Raw genomic sequence first — 21,240 nt, forward strand, 5'->3', positions numbered from 1 at the left:
TTTATGTAATTATAAGGCGTATTGTTTAGCTCGATCCTCTACACTTATATTTTCTAAAGTTATTTTTGTAATAAAAAAAATTTATGAACAATTTGCTCATCAAAATCTGTTAAATTTTTAAGATTTTCATCTAAATTTTTAAGATTTTCTAAAGTTATCTCACATCTTTTCCCACAGACACATATTCTTCTTTCTCTCCCATTTTTCCTAATTTCAAATAGTACGTTCTGAACATTTTATAGGCTACTAGATTCTGACCCGCACGAACGTGCGACATTTCATATTTTAAGAAATGTGTTGTATGAAATTTATATTTAATATAGATTTTTTGTTTTATTATATTATAATATATGTAAAGAAAATTGTCGATTGTTATTTATGTTTGTTTATGACATAATAGGTAATATTGTGAACTATAAGTCAAATTCTGTAGTTTTAAACTGAAAAGTAGATTAAAAAACATCTTAGATGGAAAATTATCTTAGGTTATAATGATGTAAAGTATTGTTATATAAAAAATTATGGTTAGAGAATTGCAATAGAATTTTGTGTTATGGATGGTGAAACACAAGTTAATTTTGAATTTGAAAATTTTAATGGTATGTGTGAAATAAGAATTTGTGTTACCATGTTAAACTATTTAAATATTGATGCATTTTTTGTATATGTGTTTGGGCTATATTTAATTGGCTGCTTGTAAATCCATATTTTGCCAAAGTAATTTAAACTAAATAATGGTAAAGAGAAAACTCTAAAATCACTAAACATATTATCTATAGTTGGCCCATGTAGAACTTGTAAATTGTTTTGTAAGTATGATTCGATTGCACAGATGAGCTAAGTCATGTTTTCTATCATTGTATGTTGAATTCTTTTATGCATAAGTATAGTAAGAATTCTCTAAGTTAAATGATTCTTGTTATGTCACCGTAAAAATATATTCAACTTCCTAAACTATTGGAAAATTAAGATTGTTCTATTATTTGCTCTTTCTTTTAAGTGATCTAATAATAGAACTCAAATTTTGTTATGATATAATATTTTGCTTGCAAAGAGATAAAAAATTTAGACATTTACACTTTAGAATGAAATTGTATACATTTATCTCTAACTATTTTTATCTAAATAAATTAGTAAACTTTTCAAAGTAATGACACTCAAAAATTACATTTTGTCATTTATTTATTGTTTAATTTTATATTACAGATATGGATAATTAAAAATAAAAAATAAAAAATTATAGTCATCTTAATATAAAATCAGAAATATAAGTTTATATAACTATTTTGCTTGTATAAAGATATAGTTTAATATATGACATTTTATAATGAGAGTGTTTAAATTTATATAACCTCATGTATTTATGTAAAGAAAATATATAATTACGAATCAAGAAATTATGGTTCAACCCATACTCATTTTATATATCATCAAAGATAGCAAAATCAAAATACATCTCATCTTTGATTTGTATCAATCTTTGGAAATGAAAACGATAAAGCAATAAAATTAAAAGAAGAGATGATTAGTAAGTGATAAACATGCACACAAACCCTATATTTATAGCATCAGAAAGTAGGCTACTATCTTTTAAGGTTAATGACATTTAAAGAAAAAAATAATTGGTAGCTAGGATTTTTGAAACAAATCGGAAGATTTTTTTTTTGTCAATTAACAAATCCGCAAAATATGGTTTATTTTAAGGATAGCAATCTTTAAATTTTAATTAAAATAGAAAATATTTGAATTTATGCTAGAATTATTTTCTAGATATTTACAAATCTAAAATCCAAAAAGTATTTGTTGAATATGCTATATTAAAAATTAAATGATGGTAGTTTAGATTACATATGACAAATATAATAAATGTTTTTTCTTATTTGAAAATCGTTTTTTCAATGTGTACCAATCATAATTAATCAGTTTAGTTTTATTAAGGAAATTTTTAAAAATCTAAACTAAATGATAATTTGTTATTAAATTATATTGTTGTTTCCGAAAATATCTAATAGATTATTACCAAAATAAATAAGTTTACATATAAACGATTTTGAATTAAATAGCATAATTTGTTATGGAAACTTTATTAAATGATTTACAAAAATATTTGGTAGTTTTTTTTTTAATTGTAGTATTTGTTAATTTACTAAATTACCCATGCAAAAATTCATTGAGTTAGTTTTAAACTACCCTCACAATGTTGTAGTTCACAAAATGCTTCCCAATTAATAGTATAGATAAGGAAAATTTTTAAAATAGGTCTTTAGACATGTAAATTATATAATCAAATTTCCTAAAAAATTTTATGTTGTGGCTACAGCTTACAAATGTATTCTTTTAAGTTTTTTTACCTCACACTTATTTTTATTTTTATTTTTGTGTTTTACCTATAATTTTGTTTTTGGATATAATTAGGTCGGTCTCTAATATAGTAGGGCTATATTAATTGATATGCCTGGAGGATGAATAAATTAAAAATCTATGCATAAATATTAGTTATTTAGGTAAGTATGAAAGATTAATAATATATAAATTAAAAATATCCTTTAAAAAAATAATAATTACAAAAATGCCATTGAATAAAAATATCGCGATAAGTTTATAAATTATTTGTTAAAACATATTTATCGATTTAAAATTGTAAATTGGTATTTTTTATTATGTATATTAAGCACAATAAAAGGGAATTAGACTTTTTCTTACATAATTAACATGATAATAATTATAACAACATGATATATAGAATAATAACATGCTAACATATTATATAACGGAATAATATTTATATGAAAACGTTAAGATATTCGATATGTGAATAATATTTACTCTAACGTATAATTTATACATAATATTTACCAATAATTGTTAACGGGGTTAACCTGCTAACAATGAAAATATTTAGTAAAAAAAATAAGATGTGAGATTTTAATTAAAAAAAGAAAAATAGAGAAGGATAATAAAGTAACTTCATTAGTTCTTTTACTATTGAAATATTCAACAATTCCTCCAACTAATTTTTTTTGAGTTTTCTGAGCATATGGAGTGATATTTTCCAATATCTCTTAAAAAACTGTCCATATTACCAAAAACCCCAAAAAGTTTAACCCATTTTTGATGTTCATAGTGAGCATCTCCAATAATTGGCTTCAAATATTTTTTCAAAATAAAGAAAAAAATGATTAAGAGTTTTCCAATGATTTTCTTCATTTCTACTTCAAAAAAAATATTATAAGTTTAATCAATCGCTAATTTATTATTATTTATTAACAACATTTTTTATTTTCAAACTTATAAACTGTAACCATTTATTTTATAACAAGCAAATGTTCGATAAATTTTGTCTAGAGTAAATATAACTATTTTGGGTAATATGTTAAGGGATTATTGTTAATTTTGCCATTTTTTCTCAAAATCTTTTGAAATTGTCATTTTTAATTAAATCTTACGAATATGCCATTTCTAACACTTAATAGAAGTATTTAAGTTTTTCTTTTGGTAAAAATACTTACAATATACCACAAAAATCATATTTTTTTGCATAAAAAGGAAAAACTTCACAAACTATTCAAAAAAAGGTAAATTTTACAAACGACATAAAAAAAATGGCAAATCCATAATTAATTTATATTTTAATTATCTTACTGAAAGAATGTAAAATTTCAAGCATTATTAGAGATAGTCTAAAAGACAACTTTACTTAGGGAATACTCCTCAATCCAAAAAATTTGATCATCATCATACGGTCTTATTAACGAATTATGGCATTTTCACTTTTAATAAATCCACCGCATCAACGACTAATCCACTACTCTAAGAATTTTACACAACCAACACTTCGACGACTTACATTCATCCACGTCATCAAATACCCCGACACTACTGTTACTTACATAAGTAACGGCTTCTCTACTTCGGCTCGTACAAGAAAAACACCACTTCACGCGCCTCAATCATTACGTTTGTTTTCACATTTAAACGACACTTAAGTGCCCACTGGCCACTTCCATTGACACCCATTATTACTCTGTCTGTGTCCTCTCTTTTAAAACCTAATCCTCTGTGAAACTTTTCCAGTTAAAATCTTTTGCAATGTCTAAAGCAGTTCTATTGGTCGCTCTCTGCTTTTTACCGGCTCTAGCCATCGCGGCTAGACCGAACAAGAACCCTTTCGTCGTGCGAGGCCGTGTCTATTGCGACACTTGCCTCGCTGGTTTCGAAACTCCAGCCTCTACTTACATCTCCGGTACGTTCATAAACATCCAAGATCTACTTTAATCGTATTTACAAATTCAGTTATGGATCTTGATATGTTCACATTTTTGCCAATAATGTTCGTATGGACTTGTGGATCTATAGAGTTATGAATATGATCTACGTTTTCGGGTTTTGTACTAAAGTAGATTTGAGATCTTTAAGGTGATTAGGCTAATTGATTATATACTATACTATGAATAATATAGGTGCAGTGGTTAGATTGGAATGTAAAGACAGGAGAACAATGGAGTTAACGTATAGCCACGAGGCGAGAACTGACTCGACAGGATCATACAAGATCTTGGTTAACGAGGATCATGATGAGCAGTTCTGTGATGCAATGTTGGTTCGTAGCTCTCAGTTACGGTGTTCCAATGTGTCCCCTGGTCATGACCGTGCCCGTGTGACTCTCACTCGCTTCAACGGTATTGCTTCTGACGACCGTTTTGCTAACAACATGGGATTTCTAAGGGATGCAGCTATGCCGGGTTGTGCGGATATCATGAAGCTATACCAAGAAACCGAGGACTAGTTTCTCTGTTTTGTTAAGTATGTGGTATTAAAATGTATTGCAGCTTGTGTTATGTGCATTTTATCTGTGACGGTTTTATTACTAATCGAAAAAAATACATATTGAATCTCATCGCGAAAAAAATACATATTGAATCTCATCGCGGTGGAGAATAGGTTTCGAAAACATACAATGGTTGCAGCTACAACCTCATGAAGTGGAATTAGATTTATTCCAAGTGTGCTTGAAGTTACAAACATTTGATGAGTCCTTTCTCTGTGGTTAATGCTCATCCTCAGAGACATCATGAGAGCTAGGGTGAGCACTGTTAGAGGCGGTACCATCAGAGACCGATAAAATGCTGAGCGAGTCTAGAGAAGCGGAAACAATGCCCTCCAACGAAGCCAATCTTTTCTTGTCGTCCTCTTTCATTCTCTCTGAATGTTTCTCTATGTTAAAACCCGAGTCATCGTTACCACCAAACGCTAACTCCATTTTCTCCATATCAAAGTTCTCCTCCATTATCACCTTAGTGTTTGGATCATCCGAGTAAACAAACTTCACTTTGTTCCGTGTCTTCGGCTCTAAGAAGGGCCGCGCCACCTATAATCACACCCATTACACTTTAGACCAACATAACATTTCTAAAAGTGAGTGATCCTACAAACTTTACCTTCCAGAAAGGTTCAAAGAACTTAGGAGGATTGTAGAGAACAGCAAAAGCTAATCTCTCAGGGTAATGTTCTTGTAATACATGAGCGGTTTCTTTCGTTGTTCGTAACGATACATTCGCCAAACTATAACCGTGAAAATCTATCATCCACACCATCTGTTCTTCCCCTGGTGGCAAATTTTGTACTGCATTCTCCATACAATACACAAGGTATCTAATCTGGCCTTTCACCGATTTAGAATTCTGACACAACTCAAAAAATTCTGATCACAAACTAATCCAGAGCTTAAAACTAAAGAAAGTCTCTGCATTGTACAAACCTCAACACTCGGTCTCATAATGAGAACAGGTCGTCCAAGTTTATCGACACAACTCGATCTATATATCTTCCCTGTCTCTGCTTCACCAGCTACTTCCTCCTACGAAAACACAACTCATTGGTCATATAAACTCAAACATATCAACAATGTTACTTCATAATTCAATAGTGTACCCAACAAATCTCCTCAGGTTTGTATTGAACTCTCCATTTCAAAGTTTCTTTAAGCATCTTAGTAGCTTTCTTGACATGCCAATTCCTTGCCCTTAGATACCTTAAAACTGCATCATCGGAACAAAAACTCGAAAGCTTCTCCGGTAATGGACCTAATAGCTTCCTCACTTCCTCAATCTAAAGTCAAATAACACAAATCTTATCAGAACATAAATCTAAAATAATGAACAAAGTTTAAGTTACCTTTGCTTGTTCTTCTTCAGTAGGAACAGGTTTAACAAACCCATTAGTCACTGGATTAGTGTTCATAACTTCTTTAAACCCTACAAAAATTTTAGTTTGGTAAATTTAACATTAGTTTCAAAAACCCAAGTCAACTATTACAGAGACAAGAGTAATGACTAATTAATTAAGAATCTAATCATTAAAGCTAAGACAAATCAGTGGTTGTGTAATGTCGATCTTAATCTTACAGAGACCACAATCGTTTTTCACGGAAGCAAAATGTTTGGTCGGGAGGATCTTTGTCTACAATCCAAAAAGTACGGACTCAAAAAAAAAAAAAAAGCCAAAGGAGATGACTATTAAATCACGAAGATGGACATTGAAGAAGGATTTGAAGATTAAAAACTAACCTTTTGGAAATAGTCGTTTTGGGAATCGAAGCAAAGAGAAGAGCTTAGAAACGTAGGAGTTTTTGAGGTCAAACAAACAAAAAAAATGGTGACTATGTAAAGCTAGAGAAATGACGAAAATCTGTTGGACTATTTTATAAATAAATGATACTGTTTGTCATTGAGATCTGATCTAATGGGTAGGTGACAAAATATGGAGTATTCAACTTTTGTTATTTTATTACCAATGTTTACAATTTTTAGTGGTAAAAGTAACGAAAAAAATTCATGAACTTTGAAATTTGAGACGAAAAAAATATTAATTTTCGAAATGTTATTGAAATCTCAAAATTTAGGTTGATTTTACAATAAAATGGTTACGTTTTGTTGATTCGGTCATTTTAGGCATTGTCGTTACTTTTTGTTAGATGTTATAGAAAATTAACTTTGTTATCTTTTAAATAACAAAAAAACGGCATGCCTAAAATGACTCAATCAACACAACTTAACCATTTTATTGTAAAGTCAAATTAAACTTTGAGATTTAAATGACATGTCAAAACTTCATGGTTTTTTCGTCCCAAATTTTAAAATTTGTGATTTGTTTTGACATTTTTTCCAATTTTAGTGGTAATTGTTAGGTTTGTCAGAACTAAAGCTTTCTAATCCCACCCTGACTGCTCTACCGTGAGGTTGGTGAGGGTCAAACCCGTGTGTTTACGGGTTATTTGCAGGCTTTAAAAATAAAATATATAATTATTAAAAATATATATATATATAAGCGTAATATATATATATAGATAAATATATTAATTAATTTTATTAAATTAGATTATATTAATATTAAATGATATATTCAAAGTGTAAATTGTAACTTAGATGATATCCAATAAAATATTAAATTTTAAACCTAAAATAAAACTAAATAAAGTATTTTCTTAACATCAATAACTAAATAAATATATAGATACATAGTTGTAGATCTAAAATATTTCATATATCATCTTTCAAATTAAAGATACTTGTGATTCTCCTTGTTTATAGTTGTATAAAGTAGGATCAATTATGAGAAAAACACTTAAAACCTTGTCCCTTTGTAAGTATCGGCATTTTTTTTGTGCCTTACAGCTTCATGTACTTTTCTACTTTCTGTTTTACCGTTTTAATCTTAGTCTCCCCCAAATCTTTTCCACCTACAAATTATATCACTATCTCTTTCCCTTCCCGAACCAGATCAAAATTCAAGCTGATTTTTAATAGCAGTTCTTTTGTTTTGGATTAAGGAACTGAAAATTGATATTTTTGTTATGATTTTGGATTCTCTAGCTAATTCATGTTGAAGAATTTTCTATATAGAAGAAAATCCGGAAATTTCCAACAAAATTCATCAACAACATACAAACAAATTAAATTGAAATAAATTTCAAAAATAAATAGATTAGACAAAACCCAAATAAATCTCTAAACCTAGACAACGAACCAACAAAATTGCAAAACCAAAATCTCAAAATCTTAAACTTTTATCAAATTTGGAAATTGTTTTAGCGTTCTTATATTCTTATCAAATCGGTTTAATTATTTTGTTTGGGTTCACTTTTTACTATCCCTTAGGGTATAGATTTCATTATTATTGGATTTTTGTGATCAAAAACAAAAAAAAACCAAAAAAAAAATTGAGATTTTCTGGAAATATTAAGAAGAGAAATAAGCGATGAAGAAAGAAAGAAAGAATAAAGAAAGAATAAAGAAAGAAGAAGGAGATTGAGGGCAAAATGGTAATTTTGTCTAACAGAAAATGCTTATCTCTATAAACCAAACAAAAAGTGATTTATTCTGACTTTTTTAACTTAAATGTACCCAAATCTATAAAGCCCCGTAAAAAGTACTTTTATCTTTATTTATTTTTTTGTCAAACTATATACTAGTTATTGTGGAGATTGATTAGTTGTTGTGTTTATCTTGATTCATAACCTTTAGAAAATATATATTTTAAATTTATTTGAAACAATTATAGGAAAGAAACATAATATGTCGGGTTTTTTTTGGACAAAAGAACTTTCATTCACTTAAAACCTCAAAAAGAGGAAAATTCATACAAACTGAAATTAAGATAATGCATGGAAAAGAAAGCTAAAGGCTCAATGTGTTTTTAAAAAGATGCTCAACTTGGAGAAGCTTGCAATGTTTGAAAAATCTTTTGATGCCATAGGAGATTCAAATTCGAAGACAAGCTTCGAGAAAATCCCGACCAACTGGTGGTGATAGACGGCTTGCGCGATTGACGCAAATGAGCTTTTGGTAGAATGCTCCATCGAGGAGACTGCCGGTGGAAAGATATTCCAAATGCCGGATAAGATTTGTCGAAATCGCCAAAGATAATCACAAGGCCATAACCAAAGGAACATTGGGAGACTAGATTGGTGTCGTTCAATCAAATCGCAGCCACAAATCAATGATTCAAAAAGGCTTGAGAAAGTGTGAGGTTGAAAGTACCTAGGCGTGTTCTTCAATAAAGTTAGAGAGCGTTGAGGCTTGTTCTTCGGTAAGGTTTGAGAGATTGGAGGCGTGTTCTTTAGTAAGGTTTGAAAGAGTTGAGATGCATTGCTCCTCAAAGCAAATGACGCAAGATGATTCAGCTTGAATTCAAACATGTCTAACCACAATCCAAAACGTTTCGAGATTAATCTTACATCGAATACAAAACGAGCAAATCAATCCACCAGGTTTCGAGAAGGATAATAACAAGTCCAATCTAAATCCATCGCTACTTTCTTAGGTAGGAGTCCAAATAAGTAAGAGATCTTCAGAATTGTACTTAGCACGATGAAGAGAAAAAACAAACCTGTGCCTTATAATAGATGGGCTTATGCCCCTTAGTTTATGTCTGAGCTGGGATAGATTGTAAGGTGGGCTGGATGGAGAAAATAAACTTCTTGGGCCAGGCCCATTACGAGTGAAAAATAGTAGAATTAGGGTTAGGGTTAACCCTTCCTTTGACTTCTTTTCTGACTGCGGCGGCGGATCTGTGGTTGTGGTGCCGTTTTGGGATGATTCTTCTACCGTCATGTACTTCATCGGCTCCAGCGTCAACGCAGAGCTCCGTTCCTGTCGCAACCAAGCAAAACACTTGGTGAGGGGATCTGAGTCCCAGAAAGAGGAGCATAGAGGTGCTGGTCTTGACTTCGAGGAGAACCTGTGAGAGGGACGAACGACGAGAATCGCGAAGATTTTAAAGAAAATTGATCTAGAGACAGTTTTGATAAAGATTTCATTTGCATCGGTCGTGATAATGTTGGATATAAGGGTACAACTTCGAAAAAAGTAGAAGAAAGCCATGAAAAAGAAAGAAATAGATGAGAGAGTGTTTGAAAACGAGTTGTCGGAGAGGAGAGAAAACCCGGCGCCGGCAAGCAGGAGCCCTACCGACGCCGGAAAACATTGTCGTAAAGGTGACCTTGATAATTGTGTTTGGGAGAGAAAAGGAATGAAACATGATATGTCTAAAAATAAAAATAAACCTTGATATAAGTAAATAAATATTATAGATCTATTTATAGTAAAGATATTATAGGTTTTTGTTAAGTGAAAAAATGAATATGCATGGATCAAAGAAAGAATTGATCATATGATATAGGGGTCATTGTGAATACGTTAATCCAAAACTTCTAATTATCTTAGGAAACTTATCCTATAATTTAAAAAATTATAAATTTTTTAGGGTCAACTTACCATTTTTTGAACGTTGCATTTGATTCTGCCATTGTATATAGTATTAAAATGACTATATGTAAAATAATAAATTAAATTACTTATCTTTAAAATAATAATTTGTATGATTGTACAAGTAAAGTAATCATGTAAGTGGTTGTGAGAATTTTTGGACTGTAAAAAGAGCATCTTGCAGATATTTAATTTGAAAAAATGTCATTTAAATTATCAATTTACCATTTTCGTGGGTTTAAAGCATGAAATTTGGATATGGTAATTTAAATCTTCAATTTTATGTTCACTTCCGATTTAATCACGAATTCTCGTTGACTAAGCAAGTTAAGGCACATCGTTAGAAATTCTTCTAATCGAAAACCTTAGATCTTCAAAATCGATTTCTGAATTTTTTTCTCTTTTTTCGAATTCAAAGTAATCTCTCGTCTCTAGGTCAACTGATGGCGCCGAAAAAGAAGAGCTTGTCCCTCAATTGGCTTAGTCAACGAGAATTTCTGATAAAATTGAAAGTCAACATAAAATTGAGGATTTAAATCACAATGTCCAAAGTTCATGCTTTAAACCAACGAAAATAGTAAACTAATGATTAACATGACATTTTTCCGTATATAATTTAGATACTTTCTTTAACATAATAATAATAAGAACATAGAAAGTAGGAGAGATACACTGGAAGGGGTTCTTAAATAATAATTCATGATTTTTTTTTTTAAACTCTTGATATACATGTCACCATATGGGGAAAACGGCCAATTTTGCCCCAAACTTAGTTGTTTTATCGGATTCATACATATATCTTTGTTGTGTACGTAAAACTACATAAACGTAAGTTAAATTTTAATTACACGAATAAAACAAATACGGCCTAAACCCATAAAGCTGTTAATGTTCTATTAACACGAAGCTCATTAGGATGTCACGTTGTACACAAAACGACGTAGTTTTGTTCTCCAAAAAAAAAAAAAAAGAAAAAAAAAAAAGATGAAATCAATGACCTTACTTTAACCCAGAACCTATTAAAGCTGAAAGCACACTTATACCGGCTGTACAACTGTAACTAGTGTTGCTAATTCGGGTATGAAAACCTCATTTAATAAATGGATATGTAGAAGAGAAATTGACCCATTTAAACTCATTTATTAAATGTGGTTTCACACAAATAATTGGGTACCCAACTAAACTCATTTATATTTCTTTTGTTATTAGTTAGTTATCTTTATTAAAAATGTTAATATATTAATACATTAAAACTAAATTATTCAACTTAAATTCATTTTTTTGTATAAATATTTGTTTTTAACTGCAAAACTGTAATTTTCGCAAAACCATAAATTAATATTTTTCCGCCAAAACCGAAAACAGATGTCCCCCCCCCCCCAAACCGTTAAACCACGTTTTTCGGCTAAAATCGTAAAGCCGTATTTTTTTTTGTTAATATTGCAAAATCATATTTTTAGCCAAAATCGTAAAATTGCATTTTATTACCAAAAAAACACTTTTCTATGAAGTGAAGTTTTTCCTCAAAATCACAAAAAAATATTTTCCGCTAAAATTGAAATCATGTTTTCCCGCTAAAACTGTAAACCGACGATTTCTCGCCAAACCGTAAAATCACGTTTTCTGCTAAAATAGTAAACCCGCATCTTCCCACCAAAATCGTAAATCCGCATATTCCGCTAAAATCGCAAAACCCTTTTTAAGCCAATATCGGAAAATTGCGTTTTATATTACCAAAAATAAATATTCCCATAAAATAAAGTTTTCCCGTACAAATCACAAAAAGTGGTTTCCGCCAAAACCGTTCACCGATGTTTTCCAGCCGAAACTATAAACTGATGTTTCCCCGCCAAAACCATAAAATTACGTTTTTTCCACCAAAATCGTAAACCCACATTTTCTGCTCAAATCGAAAAACCGTGTTTTCAGCAAAAACCTTAAACCCGTATTTTCTCGCCAAAATTGTATTCTTGCCAAAAAATATATATTCACCCATAAAAAGCTGTATATTTTAAATAATTATTAATTATATTATGTTATATGGGTCTAAATAAATTTTTTAATGGGTCAAATATAATTAATATGTATTTAAATAGGGAGGAGAAATGAGGTATAAACTTAAATGAGGTTAAATGAGTTTAGAGTAAATGGGGTGGGTTTTAAATGGGGTGGGTTAGCCTATATTAACATCACAACTGTAACAATTGATATAATTGCAGATAAATATATTTTTATTCATAACTATGGTAGTTTTCTTCCTTCGTGTATGTTCCCAAAACCAAATCCGCGAAGAACGAAACCAATTCTCCATTATCTCTTCTTCATTACTAATTGCTTTTCATTTACTCACATTCTTCCCTACCTCAACTCAGTTTCTCAAGTATTTCTGGGGAAGATTGCCTTCAAATTACGGAGCTTTCAAAGAAAATGTCAAGAATTTGAAGATTAGGAAAACAATCGCAAGGCTTGATTAATTGAAGAGTGTGTGATGAATTGAGGGATGATAAGCTCGTTGATTTTCAAACTCTTCCCATACGATTTATGTTTTAAGAGAATGAAACAGGGCACTATGTATATAATAATATATTCGTTTGGAATAATAAATAAAAGTATGGTGGCTCAATTGGTATTGAGTCGGCAGTTATGTCTTTGGAGCCACAGATTCGTGTATCTGATTTAATGTTTCATTTTTTTCTAACATTTTCTTTGAAAACTAAACTACGTTGTCGGATTTGTGCATCCTAATCATCGTCGTGTTAAGGAACATTAACATCGTTTTGAGATTTGTGGGTTAAGACCGACCGGATTTCATTTGTTCGTGTATGAAATTCAAATTTAACTTGAGTTTATGTAGTTTTAGGCACACAATAAAATTCTATGTATAAATACGATAAAACAACTAAGTTTGGGATGAAATTATCCGTTTTCCCTCACCATATGTATGCTTCAACTTGTTTTTATTAACTCAAAATTTAATTCAATAACGAAATATTAATATTAGTTTGATAAGATACTCTCTTAGAGCATCTCCATTGCACAAATAAGGAGAGTGTCTTCCTACACTTAAAATATAATATGTCAAAAAAAATATTATTTTAATTTTTGGATGTCTTTAAAATAAAGACACAATGTCTTAAATGTCTAAGTAAAGACATATTTTAGAGGATGTCTCCAATTTAAAGATCTTTCATATTTGATTATTAATATTTTGTAAATTTAATATTTTAATATTGTTTAAGACATCCTCTTTCTATTGTGCAGTGGAGGTGCTCTTAAGTGTTCTTACCAATAGAATATGCTCTAAAATATTACATAAATAATAATTTTCTCAACTATTTTATTTATTTATTTTTGTTAACAACTTTATTAGATTACTAAAACAAGCTAGTTTTGGAGAATATTATTTACATAAGTTATAATATGCGGTTGATTACGAACAGTTCATGCCAATTTATCCACTTTTATATTCGCATTACAAGACACCAAAAATAAAGAAAAATTATAAAACTCATAGTTGTCACCCTAAATCGCTTCAAGGTATGTTAAGAAGGCTGGCCACTTTGTCGGAGAAGACACTATCTTAACCAGATCTGACCAATCTATTCAAACGTTACCTTTCGCTTCTTTTGGCTAACAGAGTGTTTCTTTAGGTATATCAATCAAGTTTTAGCTACTTCAAAGTAACTACGAAGTCCCTAAAAATTTTCACAGCCCAAACCTTTTTTCCTACGTTTGTATATGTTCTTTGAAAAAAAATATTCCTCCATGGTTTCGAATAGTGCAAGCGAATCAAGCGGTACGGAGCAGGCAAATCAAGCAGTTCATGCAGTCAACTGTGGATCAAGCGTATTAGGCGGATCAAGTTAAAAAAGTGCGGATCAAGCAGTTAAAAATCTATGTTGAGTGGTGAAATAATAGAAAAGCGGTTTAAGTAGTAAAAATAATTACAAAATATTGAAAGTTAATATTTTAAATAAAATAAAAATAGATTAAAGAATATACGTTGGTTTCTTCGGACAAAGAAAGAACCCTTGAAAGTTCTCTAAAATCCGCTGGAAGAAAAAAATGAAATGTTAAGAGTACCAACCATGGGGAAAAAAGTGACCTTTTTAGATCTTGAAAGCGAAAAAAAATAAAAGGATTAAAACCTATAGCTACTAGGTCTTAAGCTTCTCACCTTGATATACGGTGGTTGCTTCGGAGAAAGAGCCCTGGAAAGCTCTCCAAAGTCCTTTGGACGACAATAGGAAAGCTAGAGAAATGTGAGAGTGACTACTGCAAACTTGAAGGAGAAGAATGGGCCGGAAATAACGATAATACCCTTGATCTTTACAATCCTTATCTTGTTTTAGAAGTCTTATAACACGTGGACAAAGAGAAGCATAGAAAAAACACTACTTACAACTATATATTTAATTAAATACACTAAAAATACTAAACCCTATATTTCTAAAGTTACGTTCTTTCTATTTTCACGTATTTGTTTTTTGTTTTTTTCCTTTCCTCAATTGTTAAAAGCATCTTAATATACAATTTTTTTCTCTATGTCTTATGCATAAATATGTTAAATTCTAAAATTAGTTTTTGTCATGACACCAGTTTAATTTATTATACTTCTAAACTTAAATCTAAAATTAATACTAGATTTTAACATGTTTTGTTTAGGAGAAAAAGGAAGAAAGAAAGACTAATAGTATGAGTGGAAAATTTTCTTTTTAAAACTGAAAGTTATTTTAATATATATCAAATATATAATTTTATACTAAAAATTAAAAATGATTGTTTCATTAATTATAAGAATATTATGTATATATATTCGAGACAGGTGTAATTATATCTAATTTTGATTTATTAAAAGATAAATATAATTATGTTTTGTATATGTTATACATGAAATAAATACAAAATAACACATGAAAATGACTGAAACTTCTATTGTCCCGTATTTTCTGAAAATAACACGTTTTTTTGTTGATGATTGTCATTTCATTTTTTAGTTTATAAAAAAACATAAAAGAACCCCCAAACTAGGCATGACCACGGTTACGGTTATTACGCTTACGGTTATAAATTTTTTTAACCTTAACCTTAACCATTATATATACGGTTAAAATGGTTACGGTTAAATACGGTTACGGTTGTATACGGTTACTGTTATTTGATAATTATGATATAGTTAATATATGAGATAAAATATTATATTTTTTAATCTTTATAATAAAATAAATAAATAAATAGTAATATATCAAATAATATTTATTTTACGTGATTATATGTTTTAAATAATCACGTAAACAAAAACAATACTAAAGAAAAGATGTTGTAAGCATTAAGAAACAGTTTTAAGAGTATAAATAATAGATAATATGAACTACTTATGATTTGATTTATGGTAAAAAGAGTAGTAGAGTAACTTCGATCGTAGTAGTGGGCATATTAAACGATTTAAAGTACTATTTTAGTGAAATAATTATTTATTTAGTTAACCGCGTGGTTACAACTATACACACTTACAACTATATTTTTAAAGTTTTAAGAATACGGTTAAAAGAGCGGTTAACCGTACGGTTAACCGATGGTTTTGATACGGTTACGGTTAGTATATTTTCTTAACCGTAAATGATCGATTTTCACGGTTACGGTTATTAACCGTTTTATACGGTTACGGTTGGGTTACAGTTAATAAACGCTTCGGTTACGGTCCGAATTACGGTTACAGTTAGATTTTGGTCATGCCTACCCCAAACACTCCACACCATATGTAGTTTTACTGTTTAAGGTATTTCAATCTTCTTCTTCACAAAATCTGAGCCGCTTATACAGTAAGTATGCATTTTCTTTTTTATTATTATTTAATTAAAGTATCTTTTTGTACCACCTTTCATTCGATGAATGGTGACAAAACCACAGTTCACCCACACTGTGGTTGACCCACCCTAAATTCCACTCACCATTCACAACCTATATGTGACATTTTTTTTTAAATCATAGTTTTATTTTTAAAATAAAAATCACAGCATAAAAGTCATAGTTGAAAACACATATTTGTGGCTAAATCTATATGTTCGAGTACGTGTATGTTCGAGTGCGAGTATGTATGAGCACAAAGTAAACGACACAAAGAGTTTATTAACGAGTTCGGTTTATCCTACATCCCTGGGACCTAGTCCAGAACAAATCCACTAGAACAAGATTACAATTACAATTGCGTATGATACACTACATTACTATACCTATCATTCTTTTCTAGATGAATAAACCACCAATAAATCTTACATCATATCTGGTTGGACGACGCCACACACTTTGTGTGCATCTCTCGAGTACTCTGAGGCGTGTGCATTCTCCATGAAGCGCCATCTTAGTATTTATAACAATTGATCAACCCCTAGAATAGACAATTTTTCTATTCTTCGCTAATATGAATTTCCCTTTTTTACAACAAATAAGAATTGACAAAAAAAAATTCTTTATAAATAAGGAAATTTATCTTCATGTTACCATCTTGAATAGTATATTTAAGATGTTCATCTAGCTCAGCAACTGCCTCTTGGCTTATCCAAGTTGGCCCAAACTTCTGTATTCAAACTCTTCAAAGTAGTCACACAACTCAGCTTCATGTACTATTCCATGTATTAATGTCGGAAGTAGCACAAGAACTTATTCACACGTCTGATACATCCTCCGATATAACTGACTGCAAGTTTCTTGATTCAACACATCATCTTCTCTTCTTTGTGTGAACAACTGATACAAGTAATGCTTCATTATCTCTGATTCATTTATCAGAGTCACTTCTTGTATCATCTTTAATCTCATGACATGTTGAGATAGCTTCTAAAACTCAGTCAACACAACATCTTCAATAGTATAATGTTAAAGTAAAAGTCTAAATCAAAAGTCCTAACCAATCACCTCTTAAACTAGCAAATTAATTAAGAGCCTTAAGTGTAATATTTTCCCTTAAAAAACTCCTCCTAGGATTCATTTTATGCCGAGTTAATCACAAAATTGAACGTTAACAATCTTAATATCAAAGCATTTATGTTTCCATATTTTTTTTAAAATGTAAAATTTATTTTAACTAAAAAAGTACTTTACTTTTACGATATATGCAACCGTGTGTTTAAAAAGATGAAAGAATTTAGAAGTTATATATTGCTTAAAGTCATTCAATTGCTATGTTCTCAAGCCAAACCAAAGACGTCGTCCGTCGTTTAGTTTTGGTGAGCCCTGCATCTAAACTCTAAAGGGAGGAAAGCTAATTTCGAACTATATTGCCATCTATTTGCTTGATGAGAGTTTGAGGAAGGTTTGAACCAATTATACATTTTTCTAATGTTAGAAAACAAAACATTTTTCCCCCACATGTTGTACCACAACCGTCTCTTCTCTTATCAGCCAAATTGCTCATGTTGTTCAAATAAGGTTAAACGAAATGGCATAAGGAGAGGTCGAGACTGCATGCATAATAACAGGATTTGTAATAGTTTGAGGCTATGCCCTATTTTGTACCTAACAAAAGTGGCAAGTAGATGTTTGGTTTTCCAACATTGGTTCCTATCATTTTCAGTTAACGACATAAATTCCTTATTTTCATTGTTAATATGGTTTCAAGGTATTTGGTGTCTCCTAATAACTCAAAAGCGTATCATGCCTAAATCTAACTGAAGTTTGCGGTGGTGGAAGAACTGGATCGGAAAAGAGGGATTTTGTTGTAAGATATCTAATGAAACTTTTGCTCGAGTTGATAGCTCATTTAAAGAGGAAGATAAAACCTTTACAATTTGTAGCCGATATCTATTCTTATTCGATCACAGCGAGGAAGCAAGTTAAAATAGAAAAACTCACATTTATTGGGTTTAGGGATAATCAGGCGACACTCTACCGCTAAGTTATATATATATATATATATTCTCCCATCAAGAAATAGAACTGACTAATCCTAAGTCAAAGAGTCAAGAAACTCAAGGCCACTATTCTTGAACAACTTGGATTGGAGCCGGGCTTTCTTTACGCACTACGACGAGTATGAAATAGAAATAATGGAAAGTTGGATTCAACTGCCCACTACTCTCAGGGCCAGCTTAGAGGATGTGCCAACGGTGCATTTGTACAGGATCCACTATTTTTAAGTGAGATTTCTTTAAGCAATTAGGATCCTATTTTCTCAAAAGTTATGTAAAAAAGGTCCAAACCTATGCACATATAATATATAAACTGTTTTTTTAATTACGCTCAAGGTCCCACTTTTCTCTTTGTCGGCTCTAAATACTCCAATCACAAATAGAATTGATTATGGATTCGAGCAATAGCAAATGGTTTCATAAAACTGTATGATTCTCTCGATCTAAATCAATCTGGTTTTACATGAAGAAGATTTGACTCCGCATGTTCTATTCGATACGGGTAAGAGAAATGATATTCTTTTCTTAAACTTATAAAAATAGAGAAATAAAAACCAAGTCAAAATGATACGGATAAATCCTTTATTCTTGCGTCAAAGATCTTTCTATTTCCAAAAGAACTGGAGTTACATCTCTTTTCCAATTACATTCAAGAGTTTCTTATGTGATTCCACACTCTTTAAGACCTCGAAAATTTGACAAATTCCCTTTTTTTAGGACCACTTGCAAGATAACAAAAAAAAAAGGAATGATTACCACACGATTAACTATTTTATTTATGAATTTCATAGTAGTAGAAATACTTGTCTTAGCAAAACAAAATTTGTAGTAGACATAGTAGCAGTTTTCGGAAACGGACCTCTCCTGAAGGTAATTTTAATGTGGAACCCGCTGCTCTAGCTAATTGTCCACCTTTTCCGAGTGTGATTTCTATTTTATGTATGGACGTGCCTAAGGACATATTGGTAACTAGATTCTTCTTTTTGATCAATCAAAACCCCTTAATAACCATCTTCCTCTTTGATGAAGAAGCTTTCAAAGTTGAATCATCAACATGTTTATTGCTTTCAACCATGTTTGTTTCAAGATCAGCAACATCATGATCTTCTGAAACAACATGTGTGTCTCCGAGATTCTCGATGAATCCACCATTATACTTAACCTCATACGTTGATCTATTACGTATGTAGATTCTGCATAGAACTTTGGCCCGTAAAAACAAGCTCCATATGCAATTAGTATTATGTATATTATCACCGGATTATGAACTCTACTATATACAATACAACACTTGTAGCTAGCTTGTTCTAAGAAAGGTTACTAACAAAATTAACTAATAAAACACAGCAGAACTATTCAGCCTGAGCTTCTCGTGCTCTTTGTACTTTCAGGTCATCAAGATAATTCTGGTAGATATAAAACCCGAACCCCATGAAGGCAATGAGCATCGCGACCATCTTAACCTCAGTCAGCTTGTCGTGGAACACCGCAATGGCTGCAAGAGGCGTAACAATGAGTGAGAGTGTACCAATAAGGTTCGAAAACAGCGAAGAAACCAGAAATATAAGCGCCACGGCTCCTACAGAACCCAATTGCCACGAAACCGCGGTCCCAACCAAAGTCAAAACATAAATGACTTGACCCTCGTGAAACTCTTCCATCTCCACACTCAACAACATCCATTCCCCGCTCGCAAACAACCCGATAACCGCAACACAAGAAGCCACAAGCGACGTATAGATTTGCATCTCGAGAACCATAGAGAACGTCTCACTCTTGAGAACATTCTCGAAAGAAAACTGCATAAGAGAGAGCTGAAGAGAATAGATAAGAGAAGCAAAAACAGTACATAAACAACCAATCAAGTAACTCCACTTAGAATCTCCTGATGGGCTATTGGAATCATCGTCAAGAGAAACCAACACAGCAGAGACAGAGAGAAACAACACAGAGAAGAGAATCAAACAAGTGATTTTCTGAGAATTGATGTAATAAGAGAAGACACCATTGAAAGCTAACTGTGAAGAACAAAGAATCGAATAAGTTGAAGCAGAGAGATACAAAAGACCAAAAGAGTATAAAAGATTGTCTAAACCAATAGCAAAACCAAGAGAAAGATAAATCCAAACCAGAGTCTTGAAAGAACAAGAAGATGAAGAAGAGTGTGAAGCAGGAAGGAAACAAAGAGGGAGATAGAGAATCGGAAAACCACAAGTTTGGACAAGAGTAGAGATCCATTTACTGTTTCCACCTTCGTTGTAATAAAACCGACCAAGAAGAACAGCAATGGCTTGTGCAGAGATGAGGAAGAAGATACTTATAAAGACAAGAATCCACCAATGGGTTCGTTTTAGTTTCATGAGTTGTGTAGGAACACTAGTTCTTCTTGTTCCTTCATCTTCTTCCTTTAGCAGTAACATTGCTTCTTCTTCATCTGTTACCCAAAAGAAAAAAACACATAAAGTTTTCATCTTTTAAGAAATTTATCATTTTTATGAAAACCCCAATTTTTTGTTTTTGACAATTTTAATCTGGGGATTAAGAAAAATCTGGGAATTGGGTTTTGACAATTAATCAGTTTATTTCATTTCTAGAATCGAAACTGAAATTGAAGTAAGGAACATTAAAGAGATATACCCATTGTGAAGGAAGATTTGTTGACTGATGGATGAATCGAGTCTGCTTCAGGATTGAGAGACAAGTCTCGTATCTTTTCTCCGGCGAGGACGACCAATCATCTCATAACTCCCTTTTTGCTTGAAGAAAATCTCATATCTTCCCACAAAAAACAGAACCTATTTGTGATTTAATTTAAATACATAAATGAAGGATTTTACCAAGATATCCTCTCACTTTAATTTGAAAACCAAAAAAAAAAAAAATTCAGACTCAACACTTACAATTTTTTCGTTTTTTCCTCACTCAAAGAAACGAGTTCCGAGAGAAACCGCTCTCTCTCTCTCTCGATTCTCTGTGAACACAAACAACTCCTCTCCCTTTCACTCAAATTCTCAACAACACGAACCCTAATTCTCTCTCTTTTCTCTCAGAATCGTTTCTTCTCCTCT

At 31.2% G+C, this 21,240-nt stretch overlaps 4 protein-coding genes and 2 pseudogenes across 8 annotated transcripts; 1 reads left to right on the top strand and 5 right to left on the bottom strand.

Moving 5' to 3' along the window:
• The first annotated feature begins 3,930 nt into the window (after positions 1-3,930).
• On the top strand, positions 3,931-4,897 carry SAH7 (Pollen Ole e 1 allergen and extensin family protein). Its single transcript, NM_116938.4, has 2 exons — positions 3,931-4,243; positions 4,461-4,897. Exons 1-2 carry the CDS (start codon positions 4,090-4,092, stop codon positions 4,784-4,786), a joined length of 480 nt encoding a protein of 159 aa, NP_567338.1. The 5' UTR covers positions 3,931-4,089; the 3' UTR covers positions 4,787-4,897.
• On the bottom strand, positions 4,842-6,743 carry AT4G08690 (Sec14p-like phosphatidylinositol transfer family protein; the record flags this gene model as incomplete). Of its 3 annotated transcripts, NM_001340603.1 has the most annotated exons (7): positions 6,567-6,708; positions 6,405-6,459; positions 6,175-6,254; positions 5,932-6,108; positions 5,759-5,857; positions 5,439-5,681; positions 5,048-5,368 (listed from the first exon to the last, which is right to left on the bottom strand). In NM_001340603.1, the coding sequence occupies exons 3-7, from the start codon at positions 6,238-6,240 to the stop codon at positions 5,048-5,050; spliced, it is 906 nt and encodes a 301-aa protein (NP_001328215.1). In that variant the 5' UTR covers positions 6,241-6,254; positions 6,405-6,459; positions 6,567-6,708. The 3 variants fall into 3 exon arrangements, with proteins under 3 accessions (NP_192609.1, NP_001031598.1, NP_001328215.1); NM_116939.5 differs by lacking the exon at positions 6,405-6,459 and having other exon boundaries at positions 4,842-5,368; positions 6,567-6,743; NM_001036521.3 differs by having other exon boundaries at positions 4,842-5,368; positions 6,405-6,589.
• A 2,099-nt stretch (positions 6,744-8,842) lies between these two features.
• AT4G08691 (uncharacterized protein) lies at positions 8,843-10,143 on the bottom strand. The gene is made up of 2 exons (NM_001084889.2): positions 9,388-10,143; positions 8,843-9,198 (listed from the first exon to the last, which is right to left on the bottom strand). Exons 1-2 carry the CDS (start codon positions 9,879-9,881, stop codon positions 9,189-9,191), a joined length of 504 nt encoding a protein of 167 aa, NP_001078358.1. The 5' UTR covers positions 9,882-10,143; the 3' UTR covers positions 8,843-9,188.
• A 1,425-nt stretch (positions 10,144-11,568) lies between these two features.
• AT4G08692 lies at positions 11,569-12,232 on the bottom strand (annotated as a pseudogene; the record flags this gene model as incomplete). The annotated part of the gene is made up of 1 exon: positions 11,569-12,232.
• A 6,388-nt stretch (positions 12,233-18,620) lies between these two features.
• On the bottom strand, positions 18,621-19,133 carry AT4G08695 (annotated as a pseudogene). The gene has a single exon.
• Positions 19,134-19,299: 166 nt separating this feature from the next.
• On the bottom strand, positions 19,300-20,985 carry ATPUP13 (Drug/metabolite transporter superfamily protein). Its single transcript, NM_116940.2, has 2 exons — positions 20,810-20,985; positions 19,300-20,606 (listed from the first exon to the last, which is right to left on the bottom strand). The coding sequence occupies exons 1-2, from the start codon at positions 20,811-20,813 to the stop codon at positions 19,525-19,527; spliced, it is 1,086 nt and encodes a 361-aa protein (NP_567339.1). The 5' UTR covers positions 20,814-20,985; the 3' UTR covers positions 19,300-19,524.
• Positions 20,986-21,240: the final 255 nt, after the last annotated feature.

The sequence above is a fragment of the Arabidopsis thaliana genome, chromosome 4, assembly GCF_000001735.4.
Source record: "Arabidopsis thaliana chromosome 4, partial sequence".
Taxonomy (NCBI): domain Eukaryota; kingdom Viridiplantae; phylum Streptophyta; class Magnoliopsida; order Brassicales; family Brassicaceae; genus Arabidopsis; species Arabidopsis thaliana.

What these genes read in the sequence shown, in the direction of transcription:
- SAH7 (NM_116938.4), top strand. Translation starts at nt 4,090, where the DNA reads ATGTCTAAAGCAGTTCTATTGGTCGCTCTCTGCTTTTTACCGGCTCTA. An exon ending in AGCCTCTACTTACATCTCCG is followed by an intron (nt 4,244 to 4,460) that starts GTACGTTCATAA and finishes TGAATAATATAG; the next exon opens with GTGCAGTGGTTAGATTGGAA.
- AT4G08691 (NM_001084889.2), bottom strand. Translation starts at nt 9,881, where the DNA reads ATGGCTTTCTTCTACTTTTTTCGAAGTTGTACCCTTATATCCAACATT.